Consider the following 19320-nt stretch of genomic DNA (forward strand, 5'->3'; position numbering starts at 1 on the left):
TTGGTACATTTTTGGCTTAAACTATATTTTAGAGAATTTCTCAAACAATCTTAAAATAAATTAACGATGAACATATTTACTCATTTTCTCATCTATTTTTTGCTATATATTATATAAAAAAAACTTCCCTTCTTGTATATGTTTCACGTACACATTTATCTTGAACAGAATTCTGCACTTAACTGCGAAGTCTCTAAGAAGTGCTTCAATATCCGGCACTTAGTTAACGAGTTCTCTTCACACAAGAACCTATAACACTGATAAGGTTCGAGTTTCGATTATCATCAATACGGGAAAGAAAAAAAATTCATACCGTACTTTTCCTACGAAATCTATTATCCTGGCATAATTTCGCAGAATGTTGTGAAATATGGATTTATCTTTATAAATATCACACAGAATAGAAAGCTATCATGGGGGTAAGTTTCTATTTTTAGATTCTATTTATGAGTATGAAGATGAGAAAACTTGACGGATGTTTCACTTAGAACTGGATCCTTTCAACGTTTCTTTCTACGGTTTTCTCAAGCATGGAGAAATATTTTTGGTTCAAGTGAAAAAAGACGGTGCTAGCGAAAAAACATCGTAAATGAAGTTCTTCGAGATAATTTGTTCTTTTGAATGTTCATCAAAGAGTTTTAAAAAAAATACAGTGAAAGAAATGCTGAATATAGCTATTGCGTTAAGACTGAGTTTCGATCAGTTAACTGCAACAACCCCATTCATTTTATTAACTTCATGAGATTTCAATTCTCATAATACTAATTTTTATATTTCCAACCTACAAACTGAAATCAAAGCTTCGGTTAGATTTTCATTCATAGTATTGTTTAATAATTTAAAAATGAAAAAAATTAATATAAATGAACTGAAAACATAGAGTTTTGCAATTTTAATGAAAGGATTAAAGATAATTGAATAACTGCTAGAAATTTTTTATATAGTATTTTCACTTACTCATAACATTTAAACCGCGAATCAAGTGCTTTTCTGTAAATATATATAATTTTAAAAAATAGGAATTATTTTTTCACTTTTGAATTATATGGTTCCATACTACTGATTTTTGGACAACTGATTTTTTTTCTACTGTAGTTAAAATCTCACTAATCTAATTACTTTTTATCGAATAAATATACTACAAAGATTATGTCAAAGTATAATTTGGTGTATTAAAAATAAGTTTTTTTTATTTAATAGTTGTAAGCTTTAAAATCGAAATTTATTGTTATCATAAAATATTCAACCTTCCTGAGCTTCAACAAAAAGAATTTTTAAATATTTCTTTATTGCACGGATAATTTTATGCATTTAATTTTAAAATTAATGAATGTATTCAACATGATAATTAAAGTGCCAGACTTTTTAAAAGTTTCCTTTGGACAGAATTAATAAAGACATTCACCACAATTAAACAATTAATTAGGTTTTATAGTAATAAGTTAATCTATACAAATGAAATACTTTTATTTCTGAGGCGACGGCATCAGGAATAATTTTAGAAACGGTATGCGATAGCTTTGTTTTACTATTGAATTCACCGATTCTTCAAAGCTATTTGATACTTTAAATCTGCTAATACTACTGCAGTAGATATTACAACCGAAAATAATGAATCCAGCTTAAGCTTAATCAAACCCTTCCAAATTCATTTTAAGTCCTAAAAGAATGTATAATCTCACTACAGCGTATGAAAACATGAAGCGTAATGTTAAACCGCATTCGCAAATTCGCTTGCCAGGTGGCTATAATGTTATGGTAGTAAATTATTCGCTGAATTTGTCAAATTAAATGATACAGAGATGATCCAACAGGTGAGAGACGTTATGCACCACTACCCTATATTTCGGATAACATAACGCTTATTGATGAAATATAACTTCATATTTCCATTACGTAAATGTCATATTCCTCTATCACTGCGCCAATAAGAAGACAGTACGTAATATTTCATATCTAGTTCGATTTTCCTAGTCCCAACTTTGTGCAACACCTAATTTCAATGTTTTTGATAAATTCCAGCATATATAATTTATCCCAGAAAGTTCCTCGGATTAATATATCGTTATGAAATTACACTAGTGATGTCACAGTGGAGTCTAAAATAATTGCCGCAAAGCATTTGATATGTATCGCAGAAACATGAATTGACTCCATTCTATTAACTTATAAGCATCCAGTGAGAAATTATCAGCAAATTCATTGAAACCATACTCTCCCTATTATGATAATAAACAGAACTAGCTGTAGTAATACTTATTTCCGAATACAGCCCCACTTTCGAATATGGATGAAGGACGGATAGTTAAAAAAAACATATCGAATTGAAGGTAAAGTTTTTCTTAGATGTTGTTTGGGTGGCACAAAAGAATGTTCCGAATATGCTGCCAAGGATTTTTCTTACGAATAGCACTATGTTGCAAAGGCATTTGAACTTGCATGTTTGGACAAACATACACCCACGAATACTTTTTTATGAGATAATTAGTATACTATTAATTTCCGAAAATCAGCAGCGAATAACTTTTTATTTTTACTATTTACTAAAAAAATTAAAAACTTTAACGTGCTATAAGTGTGATGAAATAATCAAAATTACTTCTATCTATTGAGACATAATTTTACATTATCTCTTTATTCAATACTTTTTAAAAAAATTTTGTATTATATTTCATTTGATAACATCAGTTTTCAGTTTTATTGAATTATATTTGAAATGAATTTTGCTATTACTTTTAAGGAATTAACAAAAAAAAAAAAAAAAAAAAAATCCAATATAACACGATTTAGCTCATTATTTTCCATAATTAACTATAAAAAAATTTCATTTAATGAATTGCATTATTAGTTAAAATATGTTAGTTTATAAAACTAATTGCAGTTTAGAATTCAGCAGTTTAAAATATTTCCTAAAGAAGCATTAATATAGTCATTCAAATCAATGAAAAGATATTTAATTTTTAGTAAAAGATATTAAAGTTAGTAACATTGTTTTACTGACGAGAGAACGTTTTTTTAAAGAAAGGGGGGGGGGGCATTAATGACAATTCAAATTTTTAGCTTTTAACATCGTAGTTTGATAATATTTTTATCTCGATTGGTTTATCTTTAGTTTATTTTTCAAATTTACTCTTAATTATATTGCTGTATATATATAATTAAGGGCCAGGCACACGAATATAAATCCATTGACTGAAATGATGGAAATATAGTTGTAAAACATTATTTATAATATTTAAAAAATTTAAAATTTTAGAGAATGTATAAAAATAATATATCGTTGAAAACGTTTTTAATTTTAAAGTGATAAAAATGGTTTTCATACAGTAAAATGTTTAGGAATTATTGAGAGAAAATGCAAAAATTTCGAATAATTTTTTAAAGAAAATTCCAATAAATTTTGAAAAAAAATTCTTAGATAGCAAGAAATAATTATCCAACGTATTATTATCTAAATAATATCTAAATAATTATCTAAGTATTACGATATACACTTTAGAAAATTTTGAGTGAGTTTCTTTCAACGTGCATGTCCCAATTTACAGATAAAATCTAAATTAAACATTACAACATTAAAAGAAATAATTAAATAAATATTAATAAAATTTCTGCTTTGTTAAGGAGTCAAATTTAAAAAAATTTCCAACAAGAACCGCAAGAGATCTCAGAGAAAAGTGCGATGATTTTCGATGAAAATATGCAAATACAAGTGTGTCATCTATAATAATTGGTTTCATGCCAGGTATGCAAATAACACTTCCAACTAAAACAGCAAACTTCGTTTCGGTGCAACAATGAGCGATTATACAAATCTTAGGCAGTCATGTGCTTCGACAAGGTTGGAAAAATATACTGCGTGATTCAAAAGTAATGCGTGAATGTGCACACAAGATTAGATATTGCATAATCCATTATGGTGGTGAATTTAACTCTACATATTTTTACTTGTCATTTTTTTCTTTTGAGCAAATACATAGATTACGAAAACGAGTTAGGAAATCGTTGAAATCTAGAAGTCTGGTGATAAAAGACATTTAGTCACTTAATGAGCTATATCCAGTTGCGAAAAAGAGTCCACAATATACAGAAGAAAATATGATGGCAATATATGCAAAGAGTGCGAATGGATTAATTTTTAAAAATGCTCGTTATATACTATTATATATGTAAAATTTCCTCTTGTATTTGTTTAGACCTACTTGACATATAAATCTAACTTTATTAAACAGAATTTCGAATAAAGTTATTGAATTAAATTGGATGTTCTCAATCTCTTAATAGTATTCGAAGCACAATTTTTTTTGATATCATTCCAATGAATTTCGAAATTTTAAGTAATAAATATTAAAGTATATTTTGTCATTATATACATTATGTGCATTTGCAAATTTGTGAGGTGACATTCATTTGGTATTAACAAAATGCATCTTTTTTTATTTTATTGCAGTAATTTTTTTTTCTCTCCTTTAAGATCCTATCTGCTCATCTACAACCTCCTTGCTGCTATTTTACCTCCCTGCGCAGATATTATCCACAATTTTAGAACCAAGGAACGCAATATAGGGATTACTAATGAAAACCTATGATTATGCAGCTTTAATGAAACGGGTGATAGTTCCAAAAGCAACTCTGACTTTGATTCTCTTGACTATTTTCAATTTTACAGTTTAATTTAACTCTGCAAAATATTTTCTTGTGATCCGAATTTTTGACGAGGACGATTCATTAGCGCTCCGTTGGTGGTGATTGCACATGACAAAAAGGTTCAGGTGCCCGAAGGCGGTAGCAATGTCCTTCCTCGTCACAATGGGGAGCCAAGTCAAAAGACGACTTGTCGTCTGAATCTCCAAACAATGTCGTTTGGTCTCTGGCCAAGGATGTTGCTTGTTGCCACTAAAAATAACTCAAAAAACTCCGACACTTGCAGTCGGGAAATGCCTACTCGGTAGATGAGCTTTCATCTTTTTCTTCTTCGCCTTTAATCTATTAATTTTTAGAACTCTTAATTACGCTCTTTAAGGTCTCATAGAGCTAGAATGACGTATAGCAAAGATGTCAGAGAAGGAAAAGAAGCAAGAACTGTGTGTGTCATACAAAATGTTAAAATGCATCCTTTCTTATAATAAACAGGAAAGAAAAAAAATCGCTCCAATATAAGAGAAGCTGAACTTTTGAAATGTTCATCACTGTTATTCCTATGGAAACATTAATATGAAAGTGAATTTAAAAATGTATATCTATAGGTTCAAGCATTTTAAGGATTTATTGAGTGCTTGTGAAAATAATTTTAAATGTACCACATAAATTAAATTTGATAGATATATAAAAATTTATCCAATTCTCCAGTAGCAATAGATGAAGATTTAAATATTTCTTTTAAGATAAATTATGTTTCCAACGACAAAAAAAAAAAAAAAAAAAAACCTTTATTCTTTTCTCAAAAAGACATTAAAAATTTGAAAAACTATGTTGATAAGGTTCATTTAAATTGAGCGAATAACATTATCTAAGATAATTTAACAAGAATTGTATAATAATTCTTTTATTAGAAATAGAAGCATTAAACTGAAGTACCAACTCAATAAGAAGGCGAGATTTATCAAATAACTATCAAAAATATTCAAAAGCAAAGAAAACAAATATTCGAACAAAGCTTTAAGTTCTTAACCATATTCTGTACTACCAGTATATAATCAGTCAAACTATTTAAATGAATAAAATTGGCCATTATAATGATCTTAAGCATTTCATTATAATTAAAACCAAATCTTCCGATGCAATATATTCTTCATTCCGGAAATATTGTGCAAGAACACATCTAATAATTTTGAGCAGTGGCCATATGGTGAATACGAAATTTTAGCTGGGATCCTCTTTCTAAATTTCTAGTAAACTTTAGTCAATAATTTTTCAAAATCGCCTTTAAAAACATATTTTGCAATATCTCTAAAGAAGTATAAGCCTGCTCTCTGTTTACACAACTCTCGCTGATATAATATATCATTCATTATTTTGGCAACCATTAAATATATCTGAATTCAGGAAATTTTGTTTGTTTTATGGATCTACGACTTCTTAATCTCTTTTTTGAAGAATCTACATGATTACATATAAATGTAAAATGTAATTATGATTAAATTTAGTAATTTCAGTAAAAACAATAAAGCATCATTGGGATTTCAGTGAATATTAAAATTTGACCGTATTAAAATCTTGCTGTTAATAGAAAGCAATTTAGCAAATTTCATTTAGGTATTATTAAAATTTCTATTAATTGTAAGATATATAAAAATATAAATCTGAATAATTCTTCACTTATTTCGTTACTTGACTATCTAAATTAGTTAACCATTTTTACTTTTGAGCTCCATTTTGGTTTTACAAGAAAATTTAGGAATAGCATTTCCCCAAATTACTCGTATATTTTCACAAAGAGTCAAAATTAATTTTACCAGTGATGATAAACAACCAACTATTCTTGATTGATATTTAAATTTTATTTTATATAAAAGCACAAACAAGCACAGAAACCCCTCAAATTTCATCACAGATTTACAATTTATTTCTAATGTCTACGGATCAAATTTTATAAATTTAGATTATTTCCTTTTAGAGTTATAGCCATAAAACAATGGACAGACAAACTTAATTTAGAAAGTTTAAAATTCATGAAAATCCAAATATTTTGACCGAATATCGATACCTGATATTTTGACGTTTGCTTTACTTTCTTTTTGCATGCTTTCTAAATGGAAAAAACAAGGCGTATAAATAGCATTTAAGATCTAAGATGCGATGTTTTTTCAAGTGTTTATTTCAATTTTTGGCTTCAATGTGAATTTTAAGATTTTCACCTTGTTCTTTCTTTTTGGTATGAATGGTTATGTTAAAATATTTATTGATATTTGAACATTCTTAGTCTTGCTTTTTTTTTTTTGAAAAAAATCATTTTACTGCTGTATTATGTTTTATTCCTTCAACGTGTCAGTTATTAATTATTGAATAGAACACAAAAATAGCAGTTTTGAAAAAATTTAGAATAAATTTGAAGAATTGTTCAGAATTTATATCCAAATGAGTAAAAGCTCTGTATTTTTATTTTTTACGCTTATTTGATTAGTAAATTTATTTCGAAAATCAAAACATTATAGTATTGAAAAATTATAATAATAATAATTTATTGTGATGAAGAAATTACCATATTTAATTATAAAAATAAATTCCTCAAATAGTATTCTTTATGTTACGATTTTAAATATTTTAAATACATCTTGAGCTTTATTCAGTTATTTATTATGTTGAAAAAATATATTTAGAAATGTAATTTTTCAGATATAAAAATATTTTTATAATGAAAAATAATTTATCATATCTCTACTATAAATAATTTATTACATCTCTTAATTTTAAAAATATTCTTTGCTTCGTCCTTTTCTTTCACTTCCTTCAACAAAATTTTACATTCTTTTGTTATAGTGCCTTTTTTTCTCTTTCTTATTTCGGCTTGGTTTCGGCAGCCTGGAAGACAGATACGCCATAATAATAATAATTTAGTCATATAAATTAACTTGAAAAGTATCTTATCGCAAAGAAGGAAATTATATTTGCCTAATAAACACAGAGCAATTTGATTGGTTAACTATGCTTGCAGAATTATAAAAAAAAATTGCAAAATTGTTGTTGTTGAAGCTGGGCACTCTGTTAAATTTCTAGTTTGCGATATGTCTCAAGAATGTAAAGATGTTGACCAATTATTTTAATTATAAAAATAATACTCAAAATAATATGATTTTATATCGAAATCGAAACATCATTTTTATTTTTTACATAATTTTCCTACTGAAATTTTAATATAGAGTATATTTTTTTCAAATGTTTTCCTTTAGTTTCAATGCACTATCATATAAAAATCATTTGTATTCTGACCTTTATACTGAAAAATATGGTCAATTCTACCTTTCAGAGTCGCCTATCGCCAGTGGTGAAAGAAAGCCTAATGGGAAAAGATTACGAAGCCCTCAGCCATGAATTAGCCGATACGATGGAAAGGGAAAACGACCTGAGGGAGCAATTAAAATTCAGCGAGGAAGAAAGCAAACAAGCTAGAAGAAAAATACTGGCCCTGGAACAGGAAAACGAGACTCTCATGTTACAAATCAAAAAATTGACCAATATCGTGCGGAAAAAAACTGGAGATGGTAAGTTTCCTATTTCATATTTGATCACCTTTGTTATATTGTCTTCGGAATAAAAAGTGAGAAAGTTTGTTGATTCGAGGGATGTATCAGGGAGTTTTTAGCCTCCAGACTTAACATTATGGGTAATGGCATGACATTGAGATTTTTTAGTAAGTGTTGTGCATGGGGAAAGTGCTTACTTTTTCTTGGAACAATAAACTGATTATAACAATATTTCAAGAGAATGAGAGAGAGAGAGAGAGAGAAAGACTTGGACGGATTCAAGTAAACCATCATTATTTCGAATAATTTTCGAGACAGAAAGGTGATCTGAAGCACTTCTGAAAGAAAACCATGCAGTAGCACTTTGAAGAAAGTCAAGAAAAGTTTGCGTTGTCAGCTGTATGACAGAATATCAATTTTTCAAGAGCTATCCTTTCTGCCAACCCATTATGTTACATTCGTAATTTGGCTGATAAATGAGAATAATTTGGCATATTTCATTAATTATAAAAAGTACAATGATATCGCTGTGATATAAGTGCTATGATTTGAAAAACTGTTTGAATACAAAATTTAAATCTTATTTTGGGTTAAATTCCTTATATTTTAATCATTATGACGTGTGAGTAAATAACTCATAAGCGAATGCTAGTAAGGATTCAGATTTTTTTCCTTTAAGAAAATTTTAATAAAATTCTACCAATTTACAATAATTATAATACTAACAATTAATATTTCAAAAATCTTTAAATTAAAGCAACAATCCATAGTTTCAATAAATTCATTTGCATAGTAGATTTGATGATGATTTATCTACTATATTTTCACTACTATAATAGATAATTGAAAAAATCAAATGAATACATAAAATGTAAATCTTTGCTCGAAAGTTATTATGTATTAGTAAATATGTAAGTATGTGATTTTTTAATTTTAATTTTTTTAAATAATTTTTGGAAATTTTATGATCTAAACTGGGAAAAGGCTTATGGTAACAGAGTATAATTTTATTTTATTTTTCCCAATATTCATGGCAAATATTGTCGACCTAACAATATCATGTTGTTTATTAACAATGACATTACGGTTTATAAAAAACTAGGGGCTCCACCCCCTGCTTTCTTATGCTCGCCATCTACTAAACCACTTTAGTCTAGCAACAGATGTATTCAGATTCAATTTAATCCAAAATATGATATGTATGATAAGAAATAAAAAAATGTAAAGCAAAAAGTACGCTCGCAAAAATCATCTGCATCAAAGTTTTTTGTAAACACAAATAACCTTTCACTTAAATAACTATATACATCCACCAAAGAAACAATTTTTTAAAAAAAAATTGTACTTTTCTCACAATTTTTCAAATTTGGTATCTATAACATAAAAACAGAATTAAAAAAAAATGATATTGACAAAAAAAAAAAAAAAAAAAAAAAATTGTGCTTTCCTTGCAATTTTTCAAATTTGGAAGCAAACTACAGAAACAGAATAGGAATTTGATATTGACAAAAAAATAAATTGTCTGAAAGTAGCTATATTCAAATTCAGTCCATTCCAAAATAAGATAAAACAATGAAAGAAATAAAAAGGCAAATGTAAGGCAAAAAGTACACTCGGAAATTGAACCTTAGAAAAGTTCTTCGTAAATAACTTCTCATTACATCCACCACAGAAACAAATTCAAAAAAATTGTGCTTTTCTCACAATTTTTCAAATTTGGGAATTATACCATAGAAACAGAATTAAAAAAATCACTATTTACAAAAAATTTAAGGAAAGAGTGGCTTGAAGCGTGAACAGTCAACTACAGAAAACAAAAAAGGCATGTAAGGGAAGAGAATATGTCCTGAAATATATTGGCAATTAGAAATTGAAACCTGGAATCTTGATATATTTCTGACTTTTTAAAATTGATAAGCTTGTGCAAAATATTCAATTTTTTTGTCAACAAAATATTATATGTAGTCTGTTTTGAATGAAATGCTGCCCATAGAATTTAGAAATTAAAACTTCAGCAGGTAACAATCGATGAACGGATTGATTGCTCTCAACATAGAATCCAATCTTTCCATCACAGAGTGCAAACATCCTTCATTTCTCTCCGTGCGTTTTTCAATGGCTTCACTGGTATCAAACACATATAAACTGGTTTGTTATGACCACTGTATAAAGGAGAAACCATGTGGTGTATCTGAATATGAATCCTATAGCAATATGGTCCTGTTCTAGGAGGAGGGTTTAGTTTGAGCTTCCATGGAAGCAAAAGCTAAAGCAGAATTATATTCTCTTATATGCTTCCGATAGTTTCTTCCTTCGATTGAATCACTGATTAGCAAGTCTTTCAATATTTTCGGTGGGTTCTATAGATGTTACAAAACAATTTTTTTATCATGACAACATTTCGTGTATTTGTCACTTGAATTTACTTCTTTTTCCCAGTAAAGTGCCAGGCAAAAAGAACAGAGTCCTGACGTAGTCCCACAACTATGCTCCTGTAGTTCGGAAACTTCGCTTCGTACTCATAAACGTTCAACCCTATCTCGTTCATTACGACTAGATCTTGTTATGAATGATTCTTGAGCATTTTCATTCTACCTGTCTTCTCTTTATCGACGATTTCGTTTTAAAATTGATATGGCGCGACTTAAACTCATCGTAAAAAATTCTGTCCGTCTTTTGACCGTTAATTTTTTGCTTAAGAATTTTCAAACCAATGCAAGAATGCTTGAAATCTTATAAAACCGCTTGTTGATATTCCCGAGCAAGGTCGAAGTGTTGCCAAACGGCGATTAACAAATCTGGCCTGATTTTACGTCCACGTAAGCGTTTTATATATACAGATTTTGTTTTACAAAGAAATGTACAAACACTTATATCTTTATACAAAATAGCCAATACGCTTATTACATCTTCAATGTGTACATATAACTTTACAATAAATAATTGAAAAAATTTATCAGGTTGGCTTTTAAAAGAACATGCTCCATCCTTAATTTAAGAAATTTACTAAATTTGCTTTGTTTTTAATCAAAAAATCAAATAAGATTTATAAGAAAAACGTACCTATATGAATTTTTCCCTACGTAACATTTCTTTTTGATTATTATAAAAAAGGCAAAAATAAGAGAGAAAATCTTCAAACTTGTAACAAAACACGTTTCAAATAAAAAAGCTCTTTTAAAAATTTATCAATTATGCACAAGATTTCTCTCTAATTCATAACTTTTTCTCACTCATATTAGAAACTTATGAAAATACGTAGAGGAAAAGTTTAAAACATTTACATTTAATTTTTTTATTGCAATTGCTTTAGACGAGGAAGCTGAAAAAGAAGAAATGTCCTCAGAAAATCTGAAAATACAGCTGGAGTTGATGGAACAAGAGATGAGTGTACTCCGGAGAAAAGTTGACGAAACAGAAAAAGAGAACGAGAATCTGCAATCTGAAGTGAAATATCTTCAAGAGAAAGTTCTTAATCAACCACTTATTGAGGTACATGGAAATATAATGTTTGTTTAATCTAAATGCTCACTTTATTGTTCATATTTAAAATTTTTAGCTTAAATTAATATTAATGCTCCATTAAACTCAAAATCCCATAAACGTCTCTAAAAGCGACTGCATTTTTAATTTTTAATAATTTCAGAAATATTTTGTCAGGCAACTTGTAAAGAATATTATAATCTTGTTGATACAGTTTTAACCAATTGTAAGTAATTAAAAATTATGAGTAATAGTTAAACGAATAATAAATAGACTGATTATAAGTAATTAGTAATAAAAAAACTTCAAAAATGTAAATGTTACACCGGTGATACCACTCTAACTTTTTTGATGGAAAAGAAACTTTTACTATATAAAAAGTCCGGTTGTCATTTGAGGAATACAGCTGGCTGGCTGGCTGGTATTGCATATGGTTAGATTATCCAATCGCCTTCGAAATTTTAACTTTTGTTTTGTCGAACAAAATTCTGTTTTTGAAAAAAATTTGAATTGATTTATATTTAGATAACTCTTTGCAGATTTTGGAATATCCCTAGAAACAAAAATAAATTCACAGAAAGGTTTATTTTTATCGAGATGTTGATTGATTTATAAATTCATTTCTATAACTACTTATAAGAAAATCAAAGAAGCAGATTGAATTTAACATTCGCAGGCATTTTTAAGATATCCAAACTTTTGGCTTTCTTTTTAAAAATCACAAGACCTATAAAATAAATTATTTTAGATACAAACCACTTCTTCCAACCCTAAAATTATCATTGGGATTTACATAAACTTATGACGGAAATTGCGGACTTTAATAGATAAATAATTGATCAAGAGTTCTTGGCTGCTGTCCTAATGATTTAGAAGTTCATAGCTGTATTCTTAATACAGCTCATAAATCGTTGAACTTTGACTGTTCGACGGTGGGAAGCTTGTCATAATTATTAGCGTAAGATAAGTAAGCTTGTCATAATAATTAGAAGCTTACTTGTCATAAACAATATTTTGTGTTTAGCAATATATAACTTTATAATAAATTACATTTTGTATATTCTTTTTTTTTTTCAAAATAAATGTTGTTTACATTTTGTTCGATATTTTTTGTCTTCAAGATAGTACTTAAATGTGCATATATTTCAATCATGGAGATAAGAAATACATATTATGCTATATTACCTTCCATTTTCATATAAAATATAACGATGCATGAAAATCTATATGAAGATTTTCTAATTTGTATACAATAAAGAAAAATTCAGATTGAAAATTGTGGTAATCTAATTGTTAGCAAAGCATATCAAGCTCATTTGCTTGTTTTGTATGTGACTGATACAGTTAAGTATAAGCGATTGGACCAATAAAGCAATATATAAATGAACTCGGATTTTTCAATCTAATTTCTTTTAAATTTCAAACATACATATTAATTTTTTTTAATGCTGCTGCTGTTTTTTAATCCTGATGCTATGCTAATTTTAAAATAAAGTTTGCAAATTTTAAACTCTTGGAAAACAAGTTTGTTGCAATTTTCTTCTTTTATAAAGTACCTACACGCACCATATGCAACAGAGGTAATAAGTATTTAACAAGATTTCAATTTGAAGAGAAAATATCATGAATTTAGTGCATGAAATGCCAAGTTTTTGAAATCTTAGCTAATCAGGTATAGAAATTTTCTTGAATCTCAATATCAAATAATTACTATTTTTGAATGTGACAATCAGTGGGCGAAGCTTACTTACTTTTTTGAAAGGAATACTCCTAGAAGATCCAGAATTGCCAATATTCGTCTTCAATCAATTTTGAAATCAATCATTGTGATTAAAAACATATTTGAAAAGAGAAAAATTTTATGAGTAAGAAATGGCAGACTTTGAAAAACAAAAATTATTTTATAGGTTTTTTTTTCCTTATTCAACGACTTCTTATAACAAAATCCAGATTTCTATAAAAATCGCTCATTTTTTGGGAGGGGGGAGGTAGGTCACTTGAACTTCTTTCATTTGACACATGGTAGCCTTTGAATTTCACATATTCGCTTTAAACTTTTCCTTATGAATCTTTCCAGCTCCCAGAGCTTCCAAAGGACGCTGGAAGTCCAGGCATGTACTGGGAAAACAAGGTTCGACTTCAAGAGTATGAAATCCGAGAAATTCGTAAGAAACTAATCGAAAAGGACAGGGAGATAGAGAGGCTGAACACAGAAGTCGAGATCTACAGAAAGAAAGCGTCCAAGATGATGGTGAGAAGTCGATCACTGGATAGTGAAATACAAGTCGATCTCAAAAGACAACTACAACTTGTAGAACAGGAAGCTAGTATACTCAGACAGAAGGTAACTTTCTCATTTGTTGTTTTAATTATAATTATACTTTTCCATAAAGCACATGTCTCTTTGCTTTATACGATGCTTTTTTTATATAAAGAAATAATTTTTTGAAATAATTGAGTTTAAAATTTTTTTCAAGTAATATTACTGTTTTAGAAAAGAATATTTTTGAAGAACTTTTTTTTTTTTGAGTATCGAGGTATAAACTCTTTGCGGGCCAACAAGTATACCACAAGGCTTACAAACGCAAGTCAGTATACAATTGATAGTGGAAGAAATTTCAAATATAAAGGTCGCAGACACAAATATAAAGAAAAATGGGGGAAATAAGAAAATAAAGAAATACAAACAAAAAATAAAATAAATATTTGCGACGTATTTTGATCATTGAACGATACTTAGCTTCTCTAAAATATACATATTCTTAGAATCATAAAGTGTTAGTAACATTAATGTCTAAGCAGCCATTCTAACGTCATATAATCATTTATGGCGGATTTATTTAATAGAACGTAGGAAATTAGATAATTAGATAGAAAAAATTCTTTTCGTATTAATGCAAGTTTTTATTCATTTTAGCATATAAAGTTGTATACCTTTTTCTATAAAATGCAAGCTATGTAGGAAACTATCAGTGTATGTATATTTTGATTTTAGCTTTAAAACAAAATAACAGATTTTTAAAAATTCTTATATTAATTTTTTTTTAATGTATATTGAGTGAAATGATTGTGTCTCTGATAAACAGAGCATAAGTGAACATATAAATTAAATAATCTAAACAATTATGATTTTCTCAGGAAATCTTTTCCGAAACTTTCCCTTTTATAAATAGAAGTTGCATTTAATTTCGCTAAAAAGTAATAACACAATTTATACTTATTTTTATCCAAAGGTGAACAACTTAGAAGCCGAAAACGAAAAATTAACCATCGAAAATAAGCGCATGACCTTGAGATTGACTAAGAAGCCTCCTCCTAGCTCAGCGGACATTTTGCAGATGGAAAACATGGAACTGAAGCAGAAACTCGAGGAACAACAACGAAAACTGGAAACAATGAGAGAAGAACTAGAAAAGGCTGCAGCAGAAAACCCTGTTCTTATTCAGGTACATAAACAAATCTAGGAAAGTCATTTTCAAGATGCATATCAAAAATCAACAAAATAGGAATTTATATAATGTGTATTGATCCTGTGATAATATTCTTTTCACTTTCACAGGAAAAACTGAGAGTACAGTCCCGTTTTTCTTGCCGCCAGTAATAATTTACAAAACATCAAAGTCTTTTTCCAGTTTCAACGTCTCGAATTAGCAGTGACAGAATTAATGAGTTTCCTACCTACGCGAATTTTTTGGAGGAAGTTTGAATCGAAATAAAATCTTTATTTATATTTTCGACGTGGAGTGGAGTCGTACATTCATTACCAATAGCCATTGATTTTCACATAGGATTAACTGCATTCTTTTTAACAGTCATTGAATTTTAAAGACAATCATCAATAACCAGCACGGCTTTTTTTTTTCAGAATTGGAAATTTTTCAATCTTCAAATGAGTTTTCTTAGCCTTAATTTTATTATAATGGCTTAGCACAGATTCGTTTGAAATGGGTAATTTTCAGTGGTTTTGCTTCTTTTTAATGAGAGGCCATTTATTCATTGCTTGAATGGCCATTTTCTTTTTATTTAAGAACGTAGTTCTAAAGTAAACGACGTCAAAACATACGCTCAGCTAATTATTATTTACAGTGCGAAAAAACAAATATGTATTTTTAAATATAATAATTCAAAAATGTGAATAGCCAACATTAATAAATGGGACTGCATTCGAGGGTCTTTTTTAAATACTGATATTTAAAATTTTGATGTGATATTCCTAAATGTTTTATAATTTAATTATTTTCTTTAAATATTTAAGAAAATGTAGAATTTTTTGCACTAAATCTAACCTTTTTCTAAACACTCTCAAACAAAAACAAGCGAGCAGATTGGTATATATAATCATTGATGTATTGGCTGGAGACTTAAGCAAAAGTTTAGGAATAACTCAAACTTTTTGCACGTTACAAAAGTTTTAATACAAAATCATCGATTTTTTATAGATTTTTAAAAAAATTTAATAGGTGCATAGCTTTACTGTGGTTCATCATTGTCCTTATATTTTATTTATTTCCTATACAGTAGAAAATTACAGTTACAGTTTACAGTTTCATTTTTAGCTGTTAAATTCTATATAAATGTCCTCAATTTCATTTATAATTATCATAAGCATAAGCATAAAATAAAAACGTTTTTTAGAAATTAACGTACAGGTTTTCAAATAAACCATTAAAAATATTGTGATTTTTGGTCAAAAATGGATTTCTAGCTCAGGCGGTTTCTTTAAGAATGATCGCTTGTATTATTTTCGTGGTAACTGAAAGTTAGCTTTCACAGTAATAATCATAAATTCATGCATGAAAATCAAATATTTTTTTCTTCTCGGTCAATTATATAAAAATTTTTTTCAAAAAACCAAATCGGTGTGTATGCAATTATATTGATGATCTAATAAAATAGCGAGCATTAGAAAAATTTTTTTGCTCAGCTATCTAATACGCTTTGAATCCAACTGTTTTTGTTTAGCACGTGTATTTACTAAATTCTAACACAGTCTTGCAAAACAGTTTATTTAAATAATGTCCATTCATTTTTTTCAGGACTACAAACCGAGGAGAGAAAGCTTGACTTCTCTGTTGACAGATAATGAGAACGACTTGATAGCCTCTCTGAAGAAGCGTCTGAAGACCAAAGACGAGGAATACCAGTCAGTACAGGCTAAAGCTGTCCAACTGGAAGTCGAGAACAGTCGCCTCAGTCGAGAGTATAAAAAGCTTAAGGAGGCTTTAAATTCGAAGAAGAAACCCATGAAAGCTATAAGGGATTCTGCAACAAGATCCGAACTCAGAGAACTCGTCAGCGAACTTCAGGATGAGATCAGTAAGTGCCATATAACAATAAAAAATCCACTTGGGTTAATTTGGTTGATCAAATCCAATATTTTTTTCCAAACACGTATGGTTCTGAAATTTGAAAACGAATCTAAGAAACTCAATCTATGCTTATGCATTTCCTAAAAAGTACTACAGGATTTACTCTTAATTGAAACAGTTCTTCATTAAAAAGATATCTATTAAATTTCATGATTAACTTTTCTTGAGAAATTACATTTTAATGCTGCAAAGACAATCATAGAAAATAAATGAAAATTTAGGACAACAAATTAAAACTTTTTTTTCGATAAAATATGATGATATCAAAATGTTTCTGGCATGAGATGTTCATTCAATATTTCAAAATGCGGTCCTGCTGTTTGCTATTAAAAACTAAATCATTCTATTAAATATGAATAAACAAATAATATTTATTTGCAGCTATTAAGTATTTTGGGGGTACAATTTCTAAATTGAATTTTTTCATTTGTAAGACAAAATTATTAGTAAATTCCATCACTGAATCTTTTCTTAGTAACCTTCGTTAATAAATGTTAGCTTTAGCTTTCGTTTCAAAAATTCATCGATTTGTGTCACACAAAAAAGGCTCAATTAATTTCACACGAAAACATAAAATAAATTGCGCGTCTTAAAAACTGGAATCTAAAGAAAAACTTTTAGTCTACTGTGCATTTTACAATTAATGTTAAGGAACAGTAGAATAGTTAAAGTAGCTATTTATTTTTTACTTCATATTTCCTTTTCTTCCATAATATTTATCAGGCATATATTAGATTTTGGTTTCTTAAACTTAGCAAAATTTATTTTTTATATTAAAATCATTCGCCTTGGTTAGTATCATTAAAGTAAATCTAACCTAAATTTATTAATATCTTTTTGAACAATTTAATTAATTTTTCATTTTTAAAGGTTTTTTTAACATTTTTTGGGAAATAGCTAAATAATTTAAAAGGTCTTAAAAGAATCAGTAGTCTGATCTAATCTAAAAAAATTCATTTCGAATTTTCATCATACTTTTATTAACACAGGTTTGTTAAAAAAAACTTTTTGAAAAAAGACTTAGCAAAAGAGTACGATAATGCTTAATTTCTGCTCAAAAAGTTGCATGAAATAGAAGCAAATTGGAAGATTCTAATGAAAACTACTTCGTTTTAAATACCACAGATGCATGTTTAAGTGATATGAGAAATCACGTTTGTCATGGGATTAAGCGACATATGAACTGCTTTCATTATCTCTTTTTATAAAAAAAGATATTGTTCATTTCTTTCTTCCTGTTTCTTGGTAATATTTCTTTTTTAAATTTACTGCAAAATAACTTTATAAATGGAACTCGTAAATGTCTACAAGATAATGTAGCAATTGTTAAACAAGGGAGTGTTTTTTTTTAATTTCCAGGTGAACTTCAAGTAAACTTGAGGAGTAGAGAAGTAATTCAGGAAGGGGTTGAAGAAGAACTAGAAAAAGTCAAGAAAGAACTAAAGGAAGCTCAGAAAGAATTGAAGCACAAAGAAGATCGATTGCAGCTTGAAATTGACAAAGCAAAACACGACAAGGAAGCTCTTCATAAAGAAATAGATACACAAAAGTAATTTATGAATTACTCAATTACTCCTCTTTATTAAAACAAATTAGTCCAAAATAAACACGCAGTTTTTTTGAAAAAAATATTAGCCCATTAAATTTTTGTAAAAGATGCAGTTTTATATAAATATATAATTGCATGACCTATAAATAATGTTACTTATGATGTAAATTTTCATTAACTCACATTCTAAACAAATGAATGCAAATATTTTCATGTTATCCAGGTAAGAAAAACACTTTTTTTCAAGTTAAGATGATTTTCAGCTGTTCTCGAAACTCTCCTTCCACTCTTTCAAATATTTCTTTATCGATTTCTTCAATTCGATTTTGTATTATTTTCAATTCTATGCAAAGCTTTTTAATGACGAAGTTTGTCTTCATACAAAGGTGATTTCAAATGTAAGATAAATTTTTTAAAAAAAATCTTATTTGGAAAGAGCTGCTTCCCGAGAAGACAACAGGATATATCTAAGTGAAAAATAAATGAATGAAGAATTGAAACAAAAAAAAATATCCAAGGACGCTTTAGACTAATGAGAGTGAAGCAATCGTTTTGAAACTACATATCCTTCTTATTGATTCCTCCTCTTTGAAATTCTAGTTCGAAAAAGGTTTCAAATATCTCGACGTAAAATGAAGAATTAAGAGTTATTGTGGTGCCATATTCCTCAGATATCCGAAAATTCAATTTTGGACACACTACACTACGCAGATCGTTTTGTATTATGTGGTATTCTCAA

General features: G+C 28.3%; 1 protein-coding gene across 1 annotated transcript in view; it reads left to right on the top strand.

The window, feature by feature from the left end:
- LOC129975118 (trichohyalin-like) overlaps positions 1–19320 on the top strand; it is a 65632-nt gene that overhangs the window by 23215 nt on the left and 23097 nt on the right. The window contains exons 5-10 of the mRNA XM_056088062.1: positions 7964–8198; positions 11494–11672; positions 13741–14007; positions 14897–15109; positions 16700–16979; positions 18392–18581. Coding sequence (XP_055944037.1) covers positions 7964–8198; positions 11494–11672; positions 13741–14007; positions 14897–15109; positions 16700–16979; positions 18392–18581 — 1364 coding nt within the window. The remainder of the gene's footprint in view (positions 1–7963; positions 8199–11493; positions 11673–13740; positions 14008–14896; positions 15110–16699; positions 16980–18391; positions 18582–19320) is intronic.

Source organism: Argiope bruennichi, chromosome 7, assembly GCF_947563725.1.
Source record: "Argiope bruennichi chromosome 7, qqArgBrue1.1, whole genome shotgun sequence".
NCBI lineage: Eukaryota > Metazoa > Arthropoda > Arachnida > Araneae > Araneidae > Argiope > Argiope bruennichi.